Source organism: Oryctolagus cuniculus, chromosome 1, assembly GCF_051225735.1.
Source record: "Oryctolagus cuniculus isolate XC-2025 breed Fujian yellow rabbit chromosome 1, ASM5122573v1, whole genome shotgun sequence".
NCBI classification, from domain to species: domain Eukaryota; kingdom Metazoa; phylum Chordata; class Mammalia; order Lagomorpha; family Leporidae; genus Oryctolagus; species Oryctolagus cuniculus.
The window spans coordinates 54,220,735-54,246,144 of NC_142867.1; the positions used below are offsets into that span (position 1 = coordinate 54,220,735).

The following is a 25,410-nucleotide window of genomic DNA, read 5'->3' on the forward strand; positions in this document are numbered from 1 at the left end:
CCACTGTCAGCCCCACGCTGACCTTGAACTTCCCTCTCTCTGCCCCTTCACTTATGGAAAAGGTTAATGGCACCTGTCTTACAGAGCTGTGGTGAGCGCAGGGCCCAGTTCCAGAAAAGCCCCAAACATGCCTTCTTCTGTGCTGGCACTGTGCTGTGGAGTCAGGTGCAGGGACACAACACGTGGCCATGGTCCCACAGGGGTCACCTGTGGAAATCGCTCATCTTATACTCCCCAGTCAGTTTAAATACATCCTAGGTAGGTTAATGGCAGAGGACCGTGGTAGCTAAGGGGGAAGGCTCTGGAACCGGATTCCTGGGTTCAAATCCCGGTTCAGCTACTTAGAACTGTGTGCCCTTAGGAGAGCGCCCTAATTTGCTGGATAGGATCAAAAGCAGCAGCAGCAGCCTCAGAGGACTGTCAGTCCCTGCGCCTGGCACGCCAGGAGCCCTCAGGATGGGTCTGTCAACAGCCGCGGCGACCTGGAGGACAGAGGAGGAATCATGCAGGCCAGGAGCGCAGGCAGGCGTGTCCAGACAGAAAGAGGAATCCAGGCAGCCCGGGAGGTTTGACAAGCTCTCGTTTACTTAAAACTATACCCGAGTGCTGTGTGGAACACAAAGTGCAGCTCCCTTGATGGGCAGTAGCTTGCGCTCGGGACAGGCAGGCAGGAGGCAGCAGAGCTGGCTGCAGGTGTCTCGTCCCAGCCGCTCTGCTCTGCCGGCCTCTAGGAGCTGGCTGACCTCCAGAAGACGCACTGCGGGAGCCACAAGTGGGCTGCCCAGGCCGGAGCGCGGCGACTCCCTCCGCACACAGACTCAGGCCAGCCTGTGAAGGCCGGGAGTGCAGCTGGGCGGAAGTCGCCCGGCAGACGGCGAGGTCGGTCTGGGAGGGCTGCCGCTAAGCCCCCGGCTGGAGACCACCGTGCAGAGATGCGGGCAAGGAGACGGCTGCCCCAGTGCGCGTCGGAGACCAGAGCAGGGGCAGCCGTGTGGGTGAGGTCGCCGGCACCTCGGCGGCCAATGGCTGGGCGGCAGCCCCCCCCGGGGGGCGGGGCGAGGGCTGCAGGCGCGCCCGGGTACCAGCGCCGCCGCATCCCCGCCGAGCTCCTCACCCGCCGCCCGCCCACCTAACCCTCCAGCTCCTGCAGCTCGGTGGCGGACTTGCGGCCAGGCTCAGGCAGGTCTACCCGGAGGTGCAGCTCGGTCCAGTCGGGGTGGGTGAGGGGCGGCGGCGGCTCGGCTGGGTCTCCCCTAGGTGGGGGCGGGGCGGAGCGCTTGCGGACACTGCGTCCCCGAGGGGAGGGGGCGACCCTTGCGGTGCCCGCCCGAGATGAGGAGGCAGTGGGGGTTGGGAGGCTGGAGCCGCGCTGTGATCTGGTCGGGGAACGGGCAGGGCTCGAACCCGGGACGGAGCTGGAGTGAGCGCGGGGGAGCGAGAGCTGGGGGCTGTTAGCGCAGGGGACCCGGGTTCGGTTGCTCGGGTGAGCGGGCCATCAGAGATCCGGGGTGGGGAGCAGAGCTGAGCCTGGGCACGAGGACGGGGTGAGGGGTACAGCGGGGGTCTGGGTGCGGGGTGTGGGCGCTGGAGCGGCTGGAGGCGCCTCTGTCCCGGAGGGGACCGGGTTTCGTCGCCCCTGGCGGTAGGAGGGGTTGGTGCGAGGCCGAGGGGCGCCGGGGCGGGGCCGGCGAGGGGTGGTCTGCGCGCCTCAGACAGCGTTCTTCGACTCACAGGCGGCGGCGGCCGGCGCAGAGCCGAGATGCGGCGTCTGAGGAGCACCGTGCTGTTCCTGCTGCTGGCGGCGGCGGCCCCCGCGGTGCCCGCGCCCGCGCCCACGGCCACCTCGGCTCCGGGCGAGCCCGGCCCAGCCCTTAGCTACCCGCAGGAGGAGGCCACGCTCAATGAGATGTTCCGCGAGGTGGAGGAGCTGATGGAGGACACGCAGCACAAACTGCGCAGCGCCGTGGAGGAGGTGGGTGCCTGCGAGGGCGGCGCGGGGCGCCCAGGGCAGAGCTGCGAGCGCCGGCCGCCGACCTGGGCTCTCGCCGGCGGCGGCGGGTAGGGCCGACTCCCGCTTCGTGCTGCTTTCCTGCCCGGGGGAGTCCAGGTCTGAGCCCATCACCCGAGGGACCCCAGCTGGCCGCCCCTGCCCGGGCAGCCGGGCTCGCCACCTAGCGACTCTGGCCGCCCCAGTAGTGTGCGATGGTTGCTTGCGAGGCCCCGTGTCCCAGCGCTGTGTGTCACAGAGGCCGCCGGAGCGCCAGGCAGCCCCAAGTCCTAGCTTGTCTGTGAGTGTTGAGCGCCTGCCATCTCCCCGAGGAAAGGTACACTTAGCATGCATGTGGGGACAAAGAAATAAAGCCGGGCTTCGCTGGCAATCCTGGCCCCGTTCCTTTCCTGAGAGCAGCCACGGGGGGGCACAGAAGGCAGATGGGAACCCCAAATCCCAGCCCTGTAAATGATCTGGGTGGTTGCTGATATGTGAAGGGCACCCTTCCTCCAGAGTGCTCTGGATCAGTCCTGGGTTCCAGTCCTCTGTCCTGAGAATTAAGTGCCTTGTTACAAGTGGGGGCACTTGATTAACAGTAGGTGGGTGATATATAGCAACTGTTATTATCAAACAACCAGCTATGGTGGAGCAGCTTTGCCTGGCTGCTTCCATTCCTCACCTCCCAGGGCCAAGCACCCAGGAGGGCATCCTCCTGTTCTGTCCTCGTTGGTGGGCACCCAGACATGGTGAAGGCTGCCTGGGTAGGAGACACAGCTGGCCCTGGACTCCCCATCCAGGTGTGGGGAGCTGTCCCTGGTGCCTAGGAGGTGGGCAGGTCTGGTCACTGTTGACCAAGCCTGTCTTTGGGGAGAAGCCATCTCACTTGGCAAAGAGGCAGAGACCAGCTGTCCTGGTCAGCGTCCACACATCCCTGTTGTCCCCAGCATGGTGGCCCCCTTGAGCAAAGTCTTCAATGCTGGCTCTTGTCTGCTGGGAAAAGCTGCTTGCTCCCCCCAGCCCTGCAGTCCGTGATACAGTCAGCTGGCTGGGGTTTTCAGCAAAGGGTCACTGGATAGGGAAGCAGTGGCCTGAGCGAATGTCCCTAAATATCCACTGGACAGGCCCAGATCCCAAGACCCTTGGACTTTTCCTTTCCCACAGTTGCAAAGCCATCCCGTCCTGGAGATATGGAAGGCTAAGGGAAGTCAGCTCGGCCCGGGGGTTGGAACTCTGTGCCTCCAGATTCAACAGAGCTCCTCATCTGCCCTTCAGGTCCAAACCCAGGTCACCTGCTTTCCCCCCTGCACGTGGATGCCTAATAAGACTGGCCAAGTCACCTGCGTGTACCCCTCCAGAGGAAAATCGGTCCCACTGTTGGGAAAATTTGAGGCTGGGTCCTTTGACGTCAGCTCCAGGGGAAGGAGATGAGGGAGCAGCAGGGGATTCTTCAGTCTCCTCACTGATTAGAGCAGTTTGGGACCCAGCAGACCAAAGTGGTCGTGTCTTCCCCTGACAAGTTACCCTCACCGGGCTGTCCCAGGACCCCAGCCTTCCTCCATCCAGATGTAGCCCTGTGTTTGTAGGTTGGCCAGCTGAAGTGTGCTGTGAGCGGACAGGTTGGCCATCCTTGGCCTCATCCAGTGGTCACTGCCCAGAGAATGTCCTTGCTGGTGTGGGGACAGGAGGAGTTTTTGCACACCTTTATGTTAGGAGAACTGGCACTAGGGATCAACTTTCCTTCATCCAGTCATGGCACTGTCACTCATTAAGTGGTGGGATTCAGGATCTGAAATGCAAATGTGCATCCCTTAGAATAGAGGGAGAATTCAATGAGAGGGTGGGAGTTGGAGCTGCTTAGCCATCTACAGTAAGGTTAGGGGCTGGGTTTGGCTTAGTGGTTAACATACTGATGAAGATGCTGATTAGGAACTTGTGTCCTATGCTGGATTTCATTCCAGGGTCTGGATTCACTTCATAGTTCTACTCCCAATTCCAGCACAGAATGCTGGGGGGGGGGGGGGCAGCAGGTGACAGCTCAACTAGTTGGGTCCTTGCAACCCACATAGTGGATTTGGATGGGGTTCCTGGCTCTTGGCTCCAGCCCTGGCCATTGTGGGCATTGGGAGAGTGAACTAGTGGATTTCTGTCTGTGTCTGCCTCTCTGTCTCTTGAATTAAAAAAAAGAAACTTTCTAGATGGCTTTAAAACCAGGGTTGAGTAACAGTTATAATACAAGTAGCTTCATTGTGATGTTGGAATGATCACATGAGACTGTTGTTCTTCAATAAATAATAGCTATCGTTATTATCGTATTAATGGTAGTGGTTTGAATAATAACAAAGTACCATGAGTGTCCGGTTGATTCTCAGTTAGCTCTCTTGTAAATTATCTTAAAATATTAAAATCTACCTTAAAGGATCTAAAGTATCTTTTACAAGTGTCTTCAAAGAATAGACTACCTTGTAGTTATTAGTATCATAAAAGAGACTTTCAGAAAGCCCCTTACATCGTAGAAACACAAGATAGTTGTCATTTAGTTGTTGTTCAAGGGACGAACCCGGCCAGATGCATTAATTGTTTACATAGTTGCATCATGAGTCCGCTTTCAAGTAACTTCCTGACATTTTATACACTCCAGCTGACTCGAGCTGGCCATGTCTCTTAAGGGGAAGGGCAGAGTAGCTCTGTTTGCAGCATTGTTATTGGAAGACGCAAATCTTCAGATGGCTTCAATCTGGAAAGTTCCTGTTTTCCTGTGTGCTCCTAATAAGTCTTTTTGTGGATAAAGCCAGTTGGTTTCTCCTACCCCCATTACCACATCAGTCACTGGTATATGGTAGAACGTTCCTATCACCTCACCTCCTCCTAGCAGGAGCCCTGGATTTATTCATGGGCGTTTTCTGCTGTGCCCCATTAGCAGATGCACAGTCAGCCGACTATAAATGCCATGTACCAGCATCCACATTCCTATTCTATGAGACAACTCCTACTGCTGCAGGCTTAAGTTTCTCTTAGTGGTGGCAGTAATCGTTGTGGTTGAAATTTCCATCGCAGACTGTTCCTTTATTCCACAGTGCCCTTAAAGAACTGTTAGCTCATTCTGTTAAAATAACCACTGGTTCAGAGGAGGGAGATTTTTCAAAAAAAGAATGATCTGTTCAGTCCACGACAAGCTCTAGATTTGGTAACTTGTCAATTGTTCGAAAGCCTGATTGTAGAATTCAGATTCCAATGGGGCTTTTAAAAACATGGGAACATTCCCTCTCCTCCTGCTCTGTCCTCTCTAGCATCATCAATTTCCTCATTTTTTCCAGCTGAATCTTTCCAATCACGAAACATGCCAGGATCTCCTGATTTAAAAAATAAAGTCCATCTGTCTCCTATCTTGGCTCCATTCTGTTGCTTCTCCACTTTGTTGGAAAACTCTTGAAACGCCTGCTATCTACTGCCTGTCATTGCCACTTCTGGAAAACTAGCTTCTTCTGAAGCTTTCTTAAAGGGAAATAGTATTACGAATTGGCTCCGGGGCAGATGCTGTACCCAGCACTTGGATTGCATGATCCTGAATTCTTCTAGCCACTCAACAAAGTAGTATCATCCTCATTTTATGAATGAGCAAGCAGAGGTTTAGAGGGATTCGGTATCTTGTCCAAGGTCATGTGGCTACTCTGGGGGCAGAGCCAGGACTTGGACCCCCTTATATGATCCAGAAGCCTGGCACTTCCCACTGTGCAACCCTCTGATGATGCCAGAGGCAGCAACTTGCCTTGTCCAGGGGCCATCTCACAGTGGCTTCACCTTCTGGACTGATTTGGCATCTTTGCTGCCTGGAGGTCCCCCAAGATGTAGTGCCATTCTCTTGCACCTGGTTCTAGCCTGTTCCCTGATGCCCCCTCTTCCTTCTATCATCTCTAGATTATTTCCCATGTGGTTTTCTAGAACTTGTGTGACTTCCTATTGCCCAGAGCAGAGGTCCTTGATTGGCAGCAGGGGGAGGGGAACATTCAGAATCACTTGAGAAGTTCATGGATGTCTGGGGCCCCATCTCCAGAAATTCCAATTCAGCAGGTGTGGGGAGGATGCCAGGTACCTATTTAAAAGTACCCTGCCTGTTTCCCAGTGGCCTAATCTGGAGGTCACTTGTGTGACCCTGATGTATGCACCTGGTTGAGAGCCAGGCCAACACCTTGTGCTTCAGAGCTACCATTGGGTCTGCCTCCCAGCCTCTCTCTACTGAACCCCCACTGTCTTCTGTGCCCAGCATGGGCCTCCTCTCTAGCCCAAAGCACACCCCATGCATGTCCAGGCTGCCATGGCTCTGCCTGTGCTGTCTTCGACATTTTTCTCTGCACAAATTCCACCCTTCTCTGTCCAGATTCTGCGCATGCTTTGCGCAGAAAGGGCCTCGGCTCCTTTCTCCCCCTCTTCCTGGAACCCCTTCTTCTCTCTTCTTCGAAACCCTGACTTGCTTCTGGAGACCTCCCAAGAGGCCCTCATAGTCATCTCCAGGCTGCGCGGTCAGGGGCTCTCTCCCCTCCAGGGAAAGCATGGGCTGCGTGGGGGGAGTACAGTCCTGCTTTGGGAAAGGCACAGAATTTGGAGTCAGATACACCCAAGTTCTGATCCAAGCTTTGCCCTTGCAGTGACGTGATGACGTAAGGCAGTGCCTTCATCTCGCTCATCTGTGAACTGGAGGCGAGACCGCCTTCCTCATGGGGTTGCCGTGACTGTTTGAGGTATCTGGTGCAAGGGCTCAGACATAGGCAGTGCTGCACACCTGAGGGCTGTTACTATGACGATGATGATCACGAAACCTGTGATCAAGTTGTAAACATCGTAGTGCTTGGAGCCAGCACAGCACCGTGTGCACAGCAGGCACTGACCGAGGCCCTGTGTGATTCCTTGAGCCTCTGTGCCTCCCAGACTTCTTCCACTCCAGTGGGTTTGTGCTGTGCTGGGGCAGGGGTCCTTTCTGGCATCCACCCAGCGGGGCGGGAAAGAAGGGTTTGCCTAGTGCTTCAGGAGACAGAGGGCAGAGATGTTTTTAAAATAGGAAAATACTTCTGAGGATTTATTTAACAATAAATACAGCCCAGAGTCAAAGATAGCAGGATTGGAAAACTGCCAACCACCAACTGGAACTTCCTCTTTGTGTCTCTCATTTTAAATTCCTAGACGATATCTGATTGGCTCAGCTGGTCCATGGTGTGGCCTCCTTTTGGGTGTAGACACTGAGAAGGAGTCCCACTGTGGGCTGCCTGCTCTTTGGTGGGCTAAGCGGGGGGGGGGGCAGTGCGTCTGGAAGCGGAAGTCGGGCGCAGATGGGAGTTGACTGATGTGTCTGGGCTAGATGTCAGGGCAGGCAAGGAGACCGGAGGCTGCACGGCAGTGGCCTCAGAAACGTGGCAGCAGAAGGACAAATGTCCACGAAGAGCTAGAAGGGGTGTGGACTCTGAGAATCATCAACTCACCCTCCTGCCAGGGGACCAGGTAGTCCGGTGGGGAGGGAGACTTAGCTGTGGCCCGACCTGCAGGGGATAGTGATCTGCCTTACTGTGGCTCCCCCTGCCCCTGCCACCATCACCACCACCAGACCCTGCAGGGGTTTGGGAGCAAAACATTTATCTGGGAGGTGATCCTAGAAAATACTAGCAGAAGCAGGCAAATGAAATGGATGAAAGGCAATGAAGGCTGTGCTGATGAGCAGGTTACCGCTGTGAGTGCTTCGCGTCAGTCCCCCCAGGGGCGCTCAGAGAGACTGCAGATGCTGCACACCTCGGCGCTGCCTTGCTGAGGGGAGAAGCCGCTGGGGGACTGTGCCCCATAGCCTGTTCCTGTGCGTCCTGAGCCTGCTTCTGTAGCCAGAGAGGGCCCTCAGAGCGAGACCAGGCCAGCTGCTGGCACGCAAGGGATGGATGCAGGTGACCTTGGAGGAGGCTGCCAGGAGGTGAGCAGGGCTCCCACACCATTCCCACAGGGGCCACGGCTGCTTGACGGAAACAAGTTCAAATCCAAACTCCACCCTTCACCAGCGGTGGCCCTGGGGTTTATGTCCTCTCCCCAAGCCTCAGTTCCCCCACTAACACCCACCGCGTAGGGAGATTTGGAGATTTTAAGGGCTCTTGATTACAGTGTCTGTCTTGCCCTTGTGGATCCTCGATTAATGGCACCTGTCCCGGTCACTGTTCTTTGTAATTAGACTCCCATTTGAAAAAAGGAGAAAACAATTTTGCTAATTAAATTCATGGGTTCAACAGATGGAGGCAGAAGAAGCTGCCGCGAAGACATCGCCGGAAGTGAGCCTGGCGAATCTGCCCGCCAGTTATCACAATGAAACCAACACAGAAACCAAGGTCGGAAATAACACTGTCCATGTGCACCGAGAAATTCACAAGGTAAGGGCGGCCCCAGCCAGACTTCTGTCCTTCAGCCCCCGCCCCAGCAGAGGACCAAGGTCTTGTTTACATATTTGCTACACAAGCCAGAAACACAGAGACCGGTCAAATGCAGATTTGAAAACCAGAGGGAGTGCGGGTACTGTTTGAGAGAGATTTGGATCAGGAGCCTAAATTACTTCTGCATCTAAGCAGCAAATTTAACTCTGGGCTTCCTGCCAGTCCAATTGCAAAGGAATGTTCCGGGATTTCTATCATCTGAAAAAGAGGAAGCAAACAAGTGTCTGCAGAGCTGCAGTCTGGGTATTGAGTTGGAGGAATTTTTCTCCTAGGGATTGCTGTATGACTCAGTCGGGAGCTGCAATAGAGACCGTCCTGTGGGTGAACGGTTCCCCGCGGGTTCCTCGGGAGGATCCCACGTGTGTTCTAGCCCGTCTTCAGAAGGGAAGCCCTCTGCTACCAGGAGAGTAAACACTCACTGGTGTGCTGGCTGTTCAGCCACAATCTTGTACCTGTTTTCAGCGTCTGCTGGTTCAGCACGGGGAGCAAGTGTGTTGATTCCTGTTCTGGCCTGCTTTAAGAAAGCTTTGCACTAGAGGAGCAGAGCCTTAGCCTGCCCTGCTGGGAGATGCCTCAGGGGCTTTGAAAGCAAACCACGCCCCGTGCTGTGTTCTCCTGCAGAGTCAGCCATGCCACATTCAGGGCCTTTGTTTGGAGCCACAGAGTAGACATTCTATTGTGAATAGAAGGGAGCTCTCATCTCTTCTCAACTCCCGTGTGCATGGCCGCAGTGGCTCCCAGGAAGGAGCCTTGCATTTGTTCGAGTACCCAGGTAATTACTTGGTTGGAACAGCAGTGCATCTGTGCCATCAAGCGTAAGGAGGTCAATTCTTACGGGCGATTGCCTTGACCATAAAGTGGCTTTTGTGTGGCGGCAGAGGGGTGGGCCCAGCTAGAATGTGGCAGCTTCACAAAGTGCGCCCCCCCACCCCGCCCCAGGCCAGGGGATGAGTTCACCAGCTCAACAGAATCCCTGAGCATTGCTCATCTGAAGGCTGGAGAATGTTCCTGAAGCGATTGTGTTATTGTTGTCAAAACCAATATGAAGTCATCCTTTCTGATAGTAATTAGCCAATGAGTTCAACTGCTCCTTGAAATTGCTGTTTGTAGTTGTCAGAGTACCTGAGCGTGAGGTCCTCCAGTAACCAGTATGATTTTGAAAAAAAAAAAAAAAAAACGATTTAAATGTCCTGACCCTTGCTAACTGCATTTATGAAAGAAGGATATGGACCGCTACATTACCGAGGGGTAAGGATCATGTAACGTCAAGCATATGAAAGCTTTTAGTAGACCAGCAAGTGCTGGGCAAAAGCAAGTGTTAAAAAAAAAATTAAAAAAAAAAAAAAAAAGCAAATGTTCTTCCTATTGTCGCTGGCTTACTGCAGAGAGCAGAAGTTGTCAGGTGGGTTCCCCCGGGCACCGCTTCTGTGCAGTGCTTCATGAGAGACAGGCTCTGCAGTGGTGACACATTCGGAAACCATACGTCATCCTCCTGGAGGTTACACATATATAGGCATATAATTAAGGCCCCGAGAAGTCATGCAACCCATCCCTACGAGACTGTAGAATTTTACAAATTCTGACAATGGTGTATCCTGTGGAAAGTGGGGAGAGAGGAGGAGATACCTTGTATTTTCTGGGGAGAAGAATTTTTTAGGTGAAGATAGAAAACCATGGTCACGAAGGCTTAGTCCCTACCTCCTCAGGACTGGGACCTGATTCACTTCTGCGGACCAGGCTGAATTTTCCATTCTGTTCCAGCTTCAGACTCCTGTGATTTGAGAGCTGGCTGGCACTTGGAAAATATGTAGAAATGATAAAATTATTAATCAGAGAAGGAAACACTTGCAAAGAACACAGAGGCCATAGCTCTTGGGTCAAGCCAGGCGGTGGACAAGCCCTTTGCCAGGACAGGGATCACCTGCGCTCCACATGAGGTGTCTGCCCCTGCACCTGGTTACAGAGTCAGGGAGAAATACTGGGACAATCCGTGCACTTTTGATGACAGGAAACCATCCACGAGAGTGAGGAGTGGGGCTGCTGCCGGGGAGGCCTGCTGGCTTCTATGAAAGATGTGCACAGCCCCAGCCCTGTCATTTGTCACGGAGAACGCTGATGAGGGATGTGCCCCTGGAATGACAGCAGCGGCTATGGTTGCTGAGCAGGTGCCGGGGGCAGGTTCTGCGCCGAGCCCCCCCCCCCCCCCCCCAGCTCCAAGACACTCTGCCAGTACCTCCTTCACTGCACCTCAGGGCTGCTGGGCATAGCAGGACTCGGGCCGAAAGGGGGCAGTGGGCGTCTGACTGTTCACCTTGTGCGCTCGCTTCAGAATTGGGGGATAGACGGATGACACTGAAAATTAACCAGTGTGTGGGATTTGCCCACCCTCCCTCTGTTTCACTCTCAGTGTACCTCTCCCCTCTAGGTAACCAACAACCACACGGGACAGACGGTCTTCTCGGAGACAGTCATCACGTCTGTGGGAGACGAAGAAGGCAAGAGGAGCCACGTGAGTGCTCCACCGTGTTCGTGTCCTGCCTGCCCGGGGGCCCACACTGCAGACCCTGGGCAGAAGGGGGCGCATTCTCCTGCTTCTTCTGTGCCTCACTCTGCACCCCTGGCCTCGCGCTTTTCCCCAGGTCCCACGCTGTCTTCCCGACAGGTGCAGTCGGGTAACAGGCTCTGTCCCCTGCGTGCTCAGCATCAGAAACAGCGGTGACATTAAGCTCTATGGTCATTGGGTGCCCCCAGCTCAGCTTGAAAGGCGGATGAGCCAGTCCCAAGTGTATTGATTAGGGGATACCAGACAGGGAAATCCCCGGTTCCTCTGGGGCGGCCGAGGCTGTTTTATCATCCCAGCCCTGGCTGGGATGTAGCTTGAGAGCAAGAGCACCGTGAGTGGGACCCACAGGCCTACAGGAAGGACGGCTGGCTGTGCCTTCCAGGTATCATCCGGCTCTGGTCCTGCTGTGACGCTTCTGTCACTTGCCTGCTGCTTAGGACAAAGGTGGCCTGGATTTTATGCAATGACAGAATCCTAACTGTGGAGGATGATTGCACAGGAGGAAAACCGTGGTGCAGCTCAGGCTGGAAGGTCCTGTTGGAATCACTGGTCAGAGGCAACTCGGCTGCTCTTTCCCTTCTGAAAGAGACATGAGGGCATGGCCAGCAGGAACCCTGTGCCCCCTGATGGGGACTGCCGGGACCCAGCCTCCCAGATGCCCTCCGCACCCCTGGCCTGCCAAGGGCATCAGGGTCTCCCGTCACCTCCTTTGGCCCCATTGCTGGAAGAGGACTCTGCTGATAGCAGGAAGCTGGCGCTGCCTTGGGTGGCGGCTGATGGGTCTCTTTGCTTGTGTGTGGCTCAGTTGTCAGTGTTGGGAGCTGGCTGACATTCCCTGCAGCCAGCATTCAAGAGGGCCTGGGAGGAGACGGGGAGGGCTGTGCAGTGCCAGGCCAAGGGCGCTGCTGGGGTGAGTTTGTTTCCAGTGAGCTGGGGGTGCTTTGGTGTCCTCATCTTTCCCTGAGCTAACAGTTTTCCCACCTCTGAGCCCTGGAAGTACAGAAGCCTACGAAGCAAGGGCAGGCTGCACTGAGGTCAGGAAGGGAGAGAGGCCAGCTTTCCAAGGGAGAATAAAGAGAGGGAAGCAGAACAAAAACCAGGTGGCCACAGGATGTGGCTGTAGAGCATTGCAGATCTGAGCCTGTGTCTGGGGCCTGATGAGGGACAGAGGCCTGAACAGAAGCTCTGGAGTGGAAAGGGCAGGAGAAACAAGTGGCAGAGCCAAGAATTAGGGGAAAAGCCTTTGTCCTCAAGCCACAGAAAAGTGAGTGTCATTGCACCCTGCTGCAGCTTTGCTCCACAGAACCCTGTGGGTGAGCACACCTGTGAGCACACGGGTGCAGGCAGAGAGCCCAGGGGCACACGCAGCGGCAACACACACCTTCCGAGTGTGGGGCAGCCATGGCAGGTTGTGTGTGGGGGCAATGGAGACCCTGAGGGTGATGGGCAGGTACGAGAACAGACCTCAAAGATGCGAGGAGCGCACATGGGACAGGGGACAGCTGCTTGCACTGTCGTGCTGTGAGCAGGTGCCAGCTTTCCCAAGAGTGCAGGAATTGTGCGCCCAGAATCGCCGTGCTGCCCATGCAGTCTTGTGCCCATGATGTGATAAAGGGTGTCCAAAGGGACTTCAAAAAGTCTGTGGGAAATGGAATTAAAAGCTAAGTATATTTTGTTGCAAAGATTTTTGAAATCTATGGGTAATTTTTTTAAAGACTTATTTTATTTGAAAGGCAGAGTTACAGAGAAGCAGAGGCGGGGTGGGGGGATGTCATCCATCCACTGGTTCACTCCCCAGATGGTAGCAACGGTGGGACCTGTGCTGATCTGAAGCCAGGATCCAGGAGTTTCTTCCTGGTCTCCCATGTGGGTGCAGAGGCCCAAGGACTTGGGCCATCTTCTACTGCTTTCACAGGCCATAGCAGAGAGCAGGATCGGAAGTGGACCAGCCGGGACTTGAACTGGCGCTGCAGGCAGTGGCTTTACTCGCTACGCCACAGTGCTGGCCCCTCCATGGGTAATTTTTTAATAATACATTCCATAACTTTTTTTGAAGACTCTTCCCATGCATGGATTTCAAAGTTTTGGACACCAACATTGACTTTTTTTTATTTTATTTTTTTTTGACAGGCAGAGTGGACAGTGAGAGAGAGAGAGACAGAGAGAAAGGTCTTCCTTTTGCCGTTGGTTCACCCTCCAATGGCCGCTGCGGCCAGTGCACTGCGGCCGGCGCACCGCACTGATCCGATGGCAGGAGCCAGGTACTTCTCCTGGTCTCCCATGGGGTGCAGGGCCCAAGCACTTGGGCCATCCTCCACTGCACTCCCTGGCCACAGCAGAGAGCTGGCCTGGAAGAGGGGCAACCGGGACAGAATCCGGTGCCCTGACCGGGACTAGAACCCGGTGTGCCGGCGCTGCAAGGCGGAGGATTAGCCCAGTGAGCTGCGGCGCCGGCCCGGACACCAACATTAACTTTTAATTCCATTTTCCCATGAGCTTTCTGAAGTGCCTTCCATGCACCCTTGGGCAGGGCATAATCCACACCCCTGTGTAAGACAGTCCCAAGGATGCAGGAAATTGGAGGGATGTGATCGATCTGAGGAACCCAGAGGCAGGCACTCATCAAAGCTGTCTTGATGTCTTCTCGGGCCCTTGGGATCTGAGCTCAGTGGGTTGGCTCAGAGGGGCACCTGGGACACGTGGTGCTCACTGCACAATCCTGCGGGGCATTGGAGAACAGACTGGATACTTTGCAAGCTGCTGGTGCCAGGGACGTCATGTGGCAGTGATGCCAAGGTGTGTTCCCCGCTGCGAGTCTTGCTCCTTGTCAGGGCAGCTTGTCCAGAGTCAGGGGCTCGAGGCCAGTTCCCAGGACCCTGGAGTCCTTCTGTTCTACCATCTTCCCTTCCCAGTGGCTCGCCCTGGTCCTAAGCCACTCGAGCTGGGGCTTAGGCGCCACCTCCCCAGCCACGCAGAGCTGCCTTTTCTGAGAAGGAAGCTGCAAAGACCAGGTTGCCTTCCAAGCAGTGTGGAGGGGGGAGCGCTGTCACCACTGTCCCGCCCCACAGTTGTGCCACCTGACGCTTTCTGCAGTCGGCCTTGAGCCGCCCTGTGTGCTGCGGGAACTTTCTCCTCAAGGCAGATTGGCTGTTTCCAGGGACAAAATCGGGTGCTGTTCAGCCTCCATGTCCTGTAAAGAGGAGCTAAATAGGCACACTCTGAGTTTCCCAGCTGAATGCAATGAAAGGGACTCCCCCAGAAGCCCCTCTTCCTCCCTTCTTCAAGTGCTGGCATGTGAGCGAATAGGCCAGGTAACCCGGGCGGGCTCGTGGGAACTGCCGACAGTAGCTACAGACGGTAACACTGTGCCTGTCTAGAAATTCCACCCCATCTGCACCAGGTGCTGTTCTGGGTTTGCACTCACGTGTGAGAGGGAGAAGGGCATGTGGCTTGTCATTTCGCGTCAGCCCAGGGTGATGTGATTGGATGTGTCTGGGGGGCGGCTTTGGTGCCACCGGGTAGCTGAGCTGAGTGACAGGGGGCCCGGGAGGGCCGCGGCGAGGGAGAAAACTGGAGAGCGGACGAGCCTTTTTGCACAAATAGGAGGCTTTTATTTAGAGCTGTGTCCTCACCTAGGGAGAGCCTGGCCCAGTTAGCCAACCAATTAGTCGCTATTTTTAAAGACTCTGGCCTCTAATGAAGATACAGCTCGCAGGCCCTGGGAAAGCGCATCCTGCCTTTCTCCTGTGGGTCTCCCATTGGTCTGGGACAGGAGGGAGTGGGTCTGGCTGTCTTCCCAGCGGAACACACTTGGTTTGAAGCAATGGGGTCTGCCGTGTACAGCCACCTGAGACACTGGTCAGTGCCTAGGAGGCCACGGGAGGGCCAGATCCGCCACCCACACAGGCCACAGGGTAGACAGGAGGAACTCGGTGACTGCCTTGTTCTGGAGGGGACCAGTACCGCCAGGGCCTTCCGGCTGGAAGGCAGTGACTGTGGAATTCCCTGCAAGTGTGAAAGCAGAGGCGTCTGTGTTGGGAGACTCCTGGCCTGTGATTTGTGTGGAGGTGCGGCGGGGCTGGGGGGGGGGGAGTGGGGAGGGGCGAGATGTTAAAGTGTGGCCACAGCCTGTACAGAGAGCAAACCGGAAGGTGGGAGGGGAAGGTCTGATTAGTTCCCAAAGTGTCTGCCTCCTGGGGAGTCTTGCTGCGCCCGGGGGCTGGGGGCTCCAAGTCAGCCCCGCCGCTGAGTGAGGGCGCCTGAACAGGGCAGGTGGCAGACAGGGCTCAGCTCCCCTGTGATGCAGTGTCATGGCTGCTCCCGCGGGGCCAGGAGCCTCCGCTGGACGAGGCTGAGGAGACGCTGGTGTGGCAGGGCTTATGGACCCGCCTGTGTGAGCGCGCTGCAGTTGAGGGGGGATTAACACTGGGCCCTCGCTGGCTTCGCCCTGGTTCCCAGCCACCTGCTGCGGGGATCCTGGGATTAGACCGGGAGCTGAGGGCATGTGGATGTTCCCTGCGGCCCCCAGCCCCTGGTGTTTTGAGGCCAGGGCATGGTGTCAGGCGGCTGCACCTGCTCATGCCCTCCCCCTGCCATGGATTGCCTCGTCCTGTGGCCGTGTGTGTCTGATTGGGTGCTGGTGAGAATGAGCTGTGAGGGGAATAGTGGTGCTCAGGGCTGACAAGCTCCAGGTGTGGCCTCAGGTTGGCGAGGGTATTCGGTTTCTGTCAAGGACAACAGCTTTGTCCTAAGGGTGAGGACATCGTCTGTGCGAATGTGCTGTTCCACAGCCCTGTGGAACACAACGTTTGAGCCCATTGTGCCTCTAAATTCCAACTTTGGCTTGACTTTGTGATTCTGGCTGTGTATAAGTCTCCATGCCTTAGTCCAGTAGAAAAGTAAAGGAGGAGAGGGACAGTTGGAGAACTCTGCATGATTCTGAGAAATGGGTACGAAGTCCCAGGTAAACACAGTTGATGAGGATGAGCAGTTTCTAGGGCAGGCTTTTTCTCTTGAGCCGTGTCCTGGCTGGAACCACGTGATAATGCATTGTATTCACTTCAACTCGAGTATCTTCCAAGAAGGTGTTTGTTAAGAGAAAAGATTCCACATCCCGAAGCAAATACTGTGGGGTCAACAGGTGACTTTCATGTATGTTGGCATGAAAGGGAGGCCTTCTATAACATGCTGAGTGAGCAAAGGCAATTGGAGAGCAGTGTATGCAATATACAAAGTCTGTAAAACCTACATATGTGTGTATCTGGTATGTAAACATATCTCCATTTTAGAAAAACAGTGTGTATAAGAAAGGTTGGTAAACCAGTCACCAAATCATGGACAGAAGTGTCTGCAGGAATTCAAACTTGCAGAGACTTCTCCTGATCAGTTTCTTGAATCTTTTTAACAGATCTTGTGAATTGTTCACAATGTTGTCACAAATGTCTACCTATGTTTCTGAATGATTTTGCGAGAGTTTCCGCTCCATAAATCCTAGAAATTAAGTTGTTAAGTCACAGGGTGTGCAGACCCTGGGAGGAAGCAATTGATGACTCAAGTACTTGCGCCCGGCCACCCACATAGGAGACCCAGATGGTGTGCCTGGCTCCTAGTTTCCATCTGGGGTATTGTAGGCATTTGGGAAGCAAATCAGCAGATGGGAAATCTTTCTGTCTCTGTCTCTCTCTGCCTTTCAAAAATTTTTTAAAAAATTTAAAATTTTAAAGGATATGCAGATCTAAAATTGGGGGGGGGGGGGCTGCCAGCTTTCCCACCGAAAGGTGATGTGCCTTTCATTGCGCACTGCAGTTTCCAAGGTTGTTTTTTGCCAGCCCCCACCTGCAGCAGGGGCTGTCAATGATTCCACATTCCTGGCCAGAACCAGCGGAGGGCCTGGTGTCTGTGTGAGCCAATGGGCTGTGCCACACCAGGCGGGAGGTGGGGTGACCAGCTGGCCACTGCCTCCACCCTGTTAGTACAAAACAGTGGGTGCCCTCCTTCCTGCTTCCTCCCTCCACCCCTCCACAAACCTCCCAACCAACGTCCAAGTGACTCCGAGAAGCACTTCAGAGGGGCAGGTCAGGCTCTGGGCCCAGACAGCCAGTTCAGATGCCAGCTCTGTTGCTCACCTCACTCACCAGCTGCAAAACTTTGCTTCAGATCCTTAAATCCTCTAAGCCTCAGTTGCCCCAAATGTTAGTAAGCTTCCCTTCTGGGTGGTATTGTCAGGAGGACACAACAAAGTGATCGAGGTCAGAAACGCAGTGTGGCTCCTGGACACAGGAGCTGGAAGTCAGTCGGTGTCAGCCACTTGTTAGTATGATTTGGCTTCCCCAGTCCATGACTCTCGGAATGCCCAGAATGTGTGAACTCAATGGTTTGTACATTGTTTTGAGCACCCACTGGGTTTTCTGGCAGGTAGATGTCAAAGGTGTCTCTGAAGTAGAGGAGCACCCAGGCTAACAGTGGATCAGAACCATACAGAGATCACTGCAATATGGATGTGCTCTTTCTGGGCAGAGGGTGTACAGGGTGCCTGGTGCCGGGGTCAGATCAGGCACCCAGGGAGACTTCGCGGGGAGAGTTCTTCATGGGTCTCCCTTTGTAAGCAGAGGCACAAGTTACGTCACGGTAGGCAGCTCAGCGCAGGGGAGAGCACTGCAGACGCCGATGTGTTCCCCACTCAGCACGCATTCCCAGCTCCTAGGCGTGGCTCTCAGGAGCCAGCTCCTCCCCTCCCCAGCTTCCTCTGCTGCTCCCCCACGCCTACCTCCAGCACTGGCATTCTAAGCTACTGGGTGCTCCTCAGACACGTTCTTACCTCTACACCACCTTATTTCCCTTCGTCCCTGTCTGTCTTGTCTTTTTTTTTTTTTTTTTTTTTTGACAGGCAGAGTGGACAGTGAGAGAGAGACAGAGAGAGAAAGGTCTTCCCTTGCCGCTGGTTCACCCTCCAATGGCCGCCGCTGCAGCCGGCGCACCGCGCTGATCCCATGGCAGGAGCCAGGATCCAGGTGCTTTTCCTGGTCTCCCATGGGGTGCAGGGCCCAAGCACCTGGGCCATCCTCCACTGCACTCCCTGGCCATAGCAGAGAGCTGGCCTGGAAGAGGGGCAACCGGGACAGAATCCGGTGCCCCGACCGGGACTAGAACCCGGTGTGCCGGCGCCGCAAGGTGGAAGATTAGCCTATTGAGCCACGGCGCCGGCCCCTGTCTGTCTTTTCAAGGATGCTCATTGTCCAGCCGACAGCTCCGTTGGCAGAGGGCAGGTTTCTTGTGGTCTGTTATAAACAGAGTGCACTGAGGTCTTGAGACTCCTCGGGCCATCGTCTGCTGCCTTCCCTGGTACATGATCAGGAAGCTGGATTGGAAGCAGAGCAGGTGGACCCAGACCACACTCTGCTACGAGATGCCGGCGTTGCAAGGGATGGCGTCACCTGCAGCATCAGCACACTGGCCCCGTTCACTCTTCTTGACCAGCTTCCTAGAAGGGTGGCAGTTGAGCTGCATTTTGAGTGGTGTGTGGGATTCTCGGTTGTGGGGACGGAGGGAAGTAAGGTGTGTAAAGGTAGGAACATGTCTGAGGAACACTCGGGAGCTTAGAATGTCAGTGCTGGAGGCAGGCTTGGGCAAGCTGCAGAGGAGGCTGGGGAGGGGCAGGAATTGGCTTTGAGAGCCACGCCAAGGGGCTGGGAATGCGTGCTGAGTGGGGAACGCATCCGGCTTCTGCCGTGCTTTTCCCTGTGCTGTGAGCCAGGAAGACGTGGTTTGGACGGCAGGGACGGTGGTGGGGTTGGGCTTTGCTTATTCCCGCCGAGGCTGGGGCCTGAGGCAGAGCCCTTGCCCTGCGAGAAGCCTGGCTTCAGGCCTTCAAGTCTGGAAAGCTTCACTTAGAACGGGAGTCTCTGCTTTTGTGCGCTGCCAGCAGGCTGGCCAGGCAAGTGACAGTGATTGGGCCTGAAGTCTCATTTGGCGGATGGTGTCCGCGACGGGGCAGTCCGACTTCTGTGGCGTCTGGACAAGTCGGCTGAGCTGCTCCTTCATGCTGGTGTGTGGTTGGCCTTGGCTGTAGGGACCTGGGGATTCTTCCAGACCCCTGGGGAAGGCATTCACCACGGCGCCTTCGCAGCCTGGTCATCAGCTTTGTGGGCTCTGCCCTCCCATGCGTTCTGCATCATTCTGGAAAACACGCTTAGTTTTGCTTTTAAAATGACATCAAAGGCTGCACCTTTCTCCAGGGTTCCCTTGTTTATTCACTGTGATTCAGAGAGGGACCAGATTAACCACTCTCTGTAAACCCGCCACTTTCTCGTGTGCGGGATAGAGCCTAGTTACAGTGCAGACTTGCCCACCTGTGCTGTGTGGCGATTGAGAGCTCAGTAATCACTCGAGCTCATCGCGACTGCAAGAGTGACAGGTGATGGCCAAGGTCAAGGTCAAAACAGCCATTTGAGGAACCCCAGGGCTGAGTGCCAGGCACTGTATTAGGGATCTGACAGCCCCTCACGTAGTCCCCGAGACAGCCACGTGATGCTGACCTCATTTTGCAGAGAGTAACTGAGCCTTAGAGAAATGGTTCAGCAGTGCTAGGAGATGCCAGAGCCAGTATTAAAAGAAAAAAAAAAGAAATGAAACAAACCTAGGTCTTAATTAATTCCTGAACTTCCTATACCCATGTTCTTAATAGAACATTGTTTTTGAGAGAGAGAGAGATCTCCCATCCACTGATTCACCCCCTAAATGCCTGCAACAGCCAGGGCTGGACCAGGTAGGACCCAGGAGTGTTGAATTCAATCTGGGTCTCCCACATGGGTGGCAGGGACCCAAGACTTGAGCCATCACCTGCTGCCTCCCAGGGTGCACATGAACAGGAAGCCGGAATTGGAAGCAGAGCTGAGACTCAAACTCAGGCACTCCAGTATGGGATGTGATGTTCCAGCCAGGTGCGTAACCACTGTGCCAACCAATGGCCCCCACATACCTTTTTCCATGGCACCTGCACCACTTTACATTCCCGCCAGCAGTGCCCACAGCAGAACAGATTTTCACCTTTCAGTTTTTGTGGTTGTAGGCACTGGAGGATACATGGCCCGGCTGGAGCTAAAGGGCCCTGGCACCCCGGGGTGAGCTGCCGCGGAGCTGGGTCAGGATGGGCTATGGGCGGGCATGCAGAAGGCCATGTTCAGTGCTCTCAGGATTCACAGTCATGCTCCGACTCTGAGAAGCTGAGCTGGGCTCCAAATCAGGCAGGAAGTCCCTACTCTTGGTCAATGATGGATGGAGACTGAGCCACCCACATGTCTTCCCAGCTCCCATTGCTCTGTCTAGACCTCCTGTCAGGCTTGATTTTTACCTCCACTCCTGGAAAAGAAAGAGTAAACAGGACACCTGGGTCCTTTCTAGGGGCGCATGGTGTGGAGGAACTTAGGTTGGAAACTGCCGTGGGTTGGGATCCCTGCTCCTAACCCCGCCCCCACCGCCCGCCCCCCGCCCCAGCTCTGAGCCCTGGGCCTGCTCTAGGAAAGGGAGAGGCAGTGAGTGACTGGGGAAGTCGGAGGCAATGCACGGAGAGTGTCTGGCACTCAGTAGATGCTAAATAAGTGCAGATTCTGCTTCCTGACCTCACTTCCTGGTGCCTCCAGGCAGGAGGCAGTAGCTTAGTGGATACAAGTGTGATGAGTCAGCGAAGACATGTGTTTTGTTGTGCGGTTGCTGTTGCTTTGAACATGAGAACTGAGCACATTTCTGAAGGGCAACGGTGGCCAAGGTGTTAGGCCAAACAGATGGAAACGATGTGTGTGAAGGCAGGCCTTGTGCAAGAGATAAAGCAAAGCAGTGTTTCTCTGAGTCACACAGTGACAAATGGCAGAATTCACAGGGTCTTTTGAGCCCCTTTAGACCAGGAATGAAAACACATGGCATGTACAGTGCCATCCCCCCAGCGCCATGCCTGGGGCAGACATTGCTAATCAATTGCAGAGTTATGTCCTTATGAGCCAAGAGGCTCTCAGCTCTTGGGACATTGCTGCACCCGGGGCACTCACTGACAATGGGCTGGAAAAGGACTGCAGCGGACACCGTTCCCACCCCTGGTCTAGACCAAGCCTCCTGTTTTGCAGATGGGAAGACCGAGATGGAGGGAGATCGTTACTCTGCAGTTGTGCAGTGGTCAGAGCTGGAACCTCCCAGCCTGCTGAGCTCAGGTTTTAATATGCTGTGGGCCAGCAGGGTCTGGATGCCCCTGTCTGTGTCATATCTTGGAGGGTCAGTGATGGGACAGATGGTGAAGACTGGAGGGGAATGGGAGAAAAATCCGAAACTCATGAACTGACAGCAAAAGAATTGTCTAGAAGACCGTGAGCGGAAGGCAGGGACCTCGTCTGCTCACCTGTGTGGCCCTTTGTCTGGCGTGGGGTGGCCACTCTGAGGTTAGCCATGAAAGCTGTGTGGCCCAGGAGTAAATAGGAGGAAGTAAAACAGAAACTTAGAGGTCATGGAGATGCCACAAAGCACTGCAGCAATCGAGTTTTATTTGCTGGGAAAAACAATCCTCTGCGTATTTTTCCTGCCTTCATTCATTCTCCTGGATAACTGAACCCCCACTGTGCACTGGGCCGTGAGCCAGATGTCTTTCCGTGTTTTATTTTCTGATCCTTTTACTACTGGGAAGTAAATATAATTTTACAGTTGAGGACATCAGAGGTCAGGGAATTAAAAAGTCATAGTAAATGGCTAAGTGGTAAAATTGGGCTCTGAACCCATACACCTTGACCATGTCAGTCAGAAGGTGTGTTACTGATAGGGGAGTTTGTGCTGTCTGCCACCTTGATTTTGGGTGACTGGGAAACTATCAGACCGCCCACCACCTGGCTATGATTTGTGTTGGTTATATCCAGAGTCATTGAACACACCGGGACACCCCCCACCCCCAACCCCGCCACCGACATACACACTGAAAATGAAAGACCAGCATCACCAAAGGACGCGTGTGTGACAGTGTACATGGGGTCTTCCCCTCCCTGGGATGGTGGCGCCTTGCGGGTCACAGGAGAGAATATCGAGGAGGCTGGGGAGGGAACTGTGGCATCTGTCACCCACTCTCTGCTGTCCTCACTCGTGACCGGGTGTGCGGAACATCTCTGTGAGCCACAGCAGGAGTGTTTGAAGTGGGTGGCATGCACGGGCGCCTGCTGACGCTGGCCAGTGACACATTGCAATGATGAGATCTGGAAAATACAGCCACAGGGAAAACAGCCTGAAGTTTCCATAGTCTCATAATTCCGGGCCTCCTCGAAGAGGAAGCACAAATAAAAGGCCGAGGGAAGAGTGGCTGGGATGGAAGAACTTCCAGTCCTATGGGGGAAGGAGGGCCTGCTCCCCAGCCCAAGGGGCCCCTGGGGTGGCCAAGGTGGCAGGTGGCAGCAGACGGAGACCTGACTCCTGCCCAGTCCCCCGCACACACGTTTCCCTGTCTGACAGCCTTTTCCTTTTGCCTTGCACTTGAGGATCTGTTTCTCTGGAGGGTATCTGTGGACGACACGCTCCCTGTAGCCGGGCAGAGCTGCTCCCCTTCCCCACACTGTGCTGGGATTTGGGGGTTGAAAGAACACCTGCTCTGTGCCAAGCCCTGGATGGCCATTCCATCTCACCTGTTCTTCAGCTTTCCAGAGCCACCTAACACAGGGGTCAGGACAGCCCCAGCCTGAAGCTAAGGCACTCAGACACACAGTGACTAGCTGAGGTCCAGATGTCCACCACTGCCCCACCCAAGGGTCCATGGACAGCCACTGCTTTAGCATTTGGGTGTCTGGCCCCTGCCCAGTGTGGAACCGCTGATCACCCTTAATCTTTCTAGATGGTAACTTGTTCGGTGTGTCATTCCCACTTTGCAGATGAGCAAAGTGGCCCAGTGAAGCTGAATGACTTGCTCAGGCTTGCACGGGAGAAGTGAGGAAGGGAGCAGATGTGGGCAGCCCATCACGCAGGGGGCATGGCTTCTTTCCATAGCCCTGGAGCCAGCTCCTGGCTCAGTGAGCGGCCGAGTCCTCATAGATGCCCACCAGCCCTGCTGGGGCCGCTATGAGGGTGGGTGGCTGCAGGGTGCCTGCGTAGGAGGCCTGGCTGTGCCCAGACTCCTTCCCTAGCCCATCTGCATTTGACCTTCTCCTTGGAGGGGGAGCTCTCCGTGTTCCCTTCCCACAGGGTGGAGCAGAACACAACGTGGCCACTTATGAACGAACCGCAGTCAGAGTGCCTGTTTTTCCACAACTGAAACCTATTGAGGTTTTTCACAGACTCAGCAACATAAAGGGTTCAACACAAAAAGTTTAAAAATGCCAGAAGCTGCATTTTCGTCCTTACCGCGGAAGAACTTTGTGGGTAGCGCTGGAGGCGGGGAAAGAGTGACGACTGCGGGCAGAACGAGGCTGGGGCTGGGGGTCCAAGGCCCAGGGTGGACGCCTGACTGTCCCCCAGCCGGCGACCCTGCCGCTTGCTCGAGAAGTGCTTATTCTTTCCTGCAGAGGTGCAGTAGCCTTGTTTCTGTTTTGTGTTACTTTGACTTTTCTTCAGATTTTCATTTATTTATGTTCATTTCCTGTTTTTTAAAAGGAGTTGAACAAATTCCCTGAGATGTGTTTTTAAAGGGGGGTTAGGTTGGAGGCCAATGAAGTGGTTGTTATGCTTGGATTCACTGTGGAGTTTCCCTTTTTTTTTTTTTTTTTTTTTTTAAGTTTTATTTACTTGCAAGGCAGAGTTACGGAGAGCCAGAGGCAGAGAGGTGAGGAGGTGGGGGGAGAGGGAGAGAGGTCTTCCATTTGCTGGTTCACTCCCCGGATGGCAGCAATGGCCGGAGCTGAGCCAATCTGAAGCCAGGAGCCAGGAGCTTCTTCCTGTCTCCCACATGGGTGCAGGGGCCCAAGCACTTGGGCCATCTTCTACTGCTTTCCCAGGCCGTAGCAGAGAGCTGGATCAGAAGTGGAGCAGCTGGGACTTGAACAGGCACCCAAATGGGATGCTGGTGCTACAGGTGGTGGCTTCACTTGCTATGCCAGCCCCATCTAGAACTCCTGGGGAAAGAAATACATTCTTGTTTTCACAAACTTTCCAATTAAACTGAGCACTTGCTCCGATCTGTGTTATTGCAATGCCTCTACTCCAGGAGCAGTCTCAAGTACGTTTGCATTCTCTTCCTGTTGTGCCTGTCTTTTTGCTTACCACTACTTAGAAGTTACAGTAACTGTCAGATCTGCGACTAGATCTTCCTGTCCAGTGGCTTAGCATAGAAGCCCATAAAATACTATATCTCAAAATATTGTGATAGCTGTGTCTCAGGGCAATCATTTTCTTTTGTAATTTTGTGTGTTTTCCTTTATCCATCAAAATGCAGTGTTCTGAGCAGGGGGCTGCCAAAGGGGTCTGTGGCACAGAAAGGGTTAAGCCCACTGGTTTTGATAGGGTGATGGCCAGTGTCCACACAGGGGATGTGGTGTGCAGGCCAGGGGATGTGTTAAAGGGTGCAGGTGTGTTTTGCCTTCCCTGGAGTGAAATTCCTGATTATGGATCAGACTCACCCTCAGGGACCTCCAGGAATGCCAGCCTCCTGTTCAGATGGTTTGAACTCTAAGGACTGGCAGGAGATGGAAGTTGAAAAGAATCCTGTTTCTTGGCCTTGGGAAGATCTGGAACTTGAAAACACCAGGGTTGGAGTCCATCCCGGACACAGTAGCCTCACCCAGGCAGTCCTGGGTCCTCTCGGGTCAGCCCAGATGGGCACCTTGCATGCTCCGGCTGCCCGTGATGGCAGTGACCATCAGTCTCTCCAAGAAGGACAAGGCCTTTGGCTGGAACTGCCTTGTCAAATGCACCCAGCTCTCTTCTTCCTCCACCCTGGGGTGCAGACCCGAGACGTTGGTGGTTTTGGGGGTCCCCCTGCCATAGCCCCTGGAACCTTGCTCTTCCCCAGAGGAGACCGTGCCTGTCCTACAGCTGAAGGCTTCACTCTGAGGCAAAGTGCACAGAGCAGGTGACACGGGTGACATAGGTGATGCAGTCAGCCTTCCTGCATCCCACCCAGCAGGGTCGCACCTAACCAGGGCGCACAGCCAAGCTCACGGTTTCCTCGAGTCCAGGGCCGCGAGGACTGAGTCTCTGAACCACTCTACTCTGAGAAATGGAGCGTGTGCAGGCAGTGCCTCCAGTGCTGAGAGGACGTGGGGGCCTGACCCGTGTCCTGCTTGCCTCCCACGGCCAGGGAGAAACCCCTGTAAGGAGCTGGTCTACACTGGGCCGGCTCCCTGACTCACATGAGGAGAATCAACGGGAAACTACTGAGCAAATGAACGCGGAGTTCCCGTGTTCCCCCAGTGGAAGGCAGGAGCCCCTGCGCACTCTGTCCCTGCTGGAAA

General features: G+C 54.8%; 1 protein-coding gene across 5 annotated transcripts in view; it reads left to right on the forward strand.

Moving 5' to 3' along the window:
- Nucleotides 1–1,045: 1,045 nt before the first annotated feature.
- DKK3 (dickkopf Wnt signaling pathway inhibitor 3) overlaps nt 1,046–25,410 on the forward strand; it is a 45,239-nt gene continuing 20,874 nt past the window's right edge. Inside the window, exons 1-4 of one of the 5 annotated variants that reach the window (XM_089328709.1) lie at nt 1,046–1,179; nt 1,734–1,972; nt 8,248–8,385; nt 10,871–10,954. In XM_089328709.1, coding sequence (XP_089184835.1) covers nt 1,760–1,972; nt 8,248–8,385; nt 10,871–10,954 — 435 coding nt within the window. In that variant the 5' untranslated portion in view covers nt 1,046–1,179; nt 1,734–1,759. Of the gene's footprint in view, nt 1,217–1,377; nt 1,484–1,733; nt 1,973–8,247; nt 8,386–10,870; nt 10,955–25,410 lie in introns of those variants that run through there. The other 4 variants (XM_089328718.1, XM_089328713.1, XM_089328714.1 and 1 more) reach the window with 4 other exon arrangements.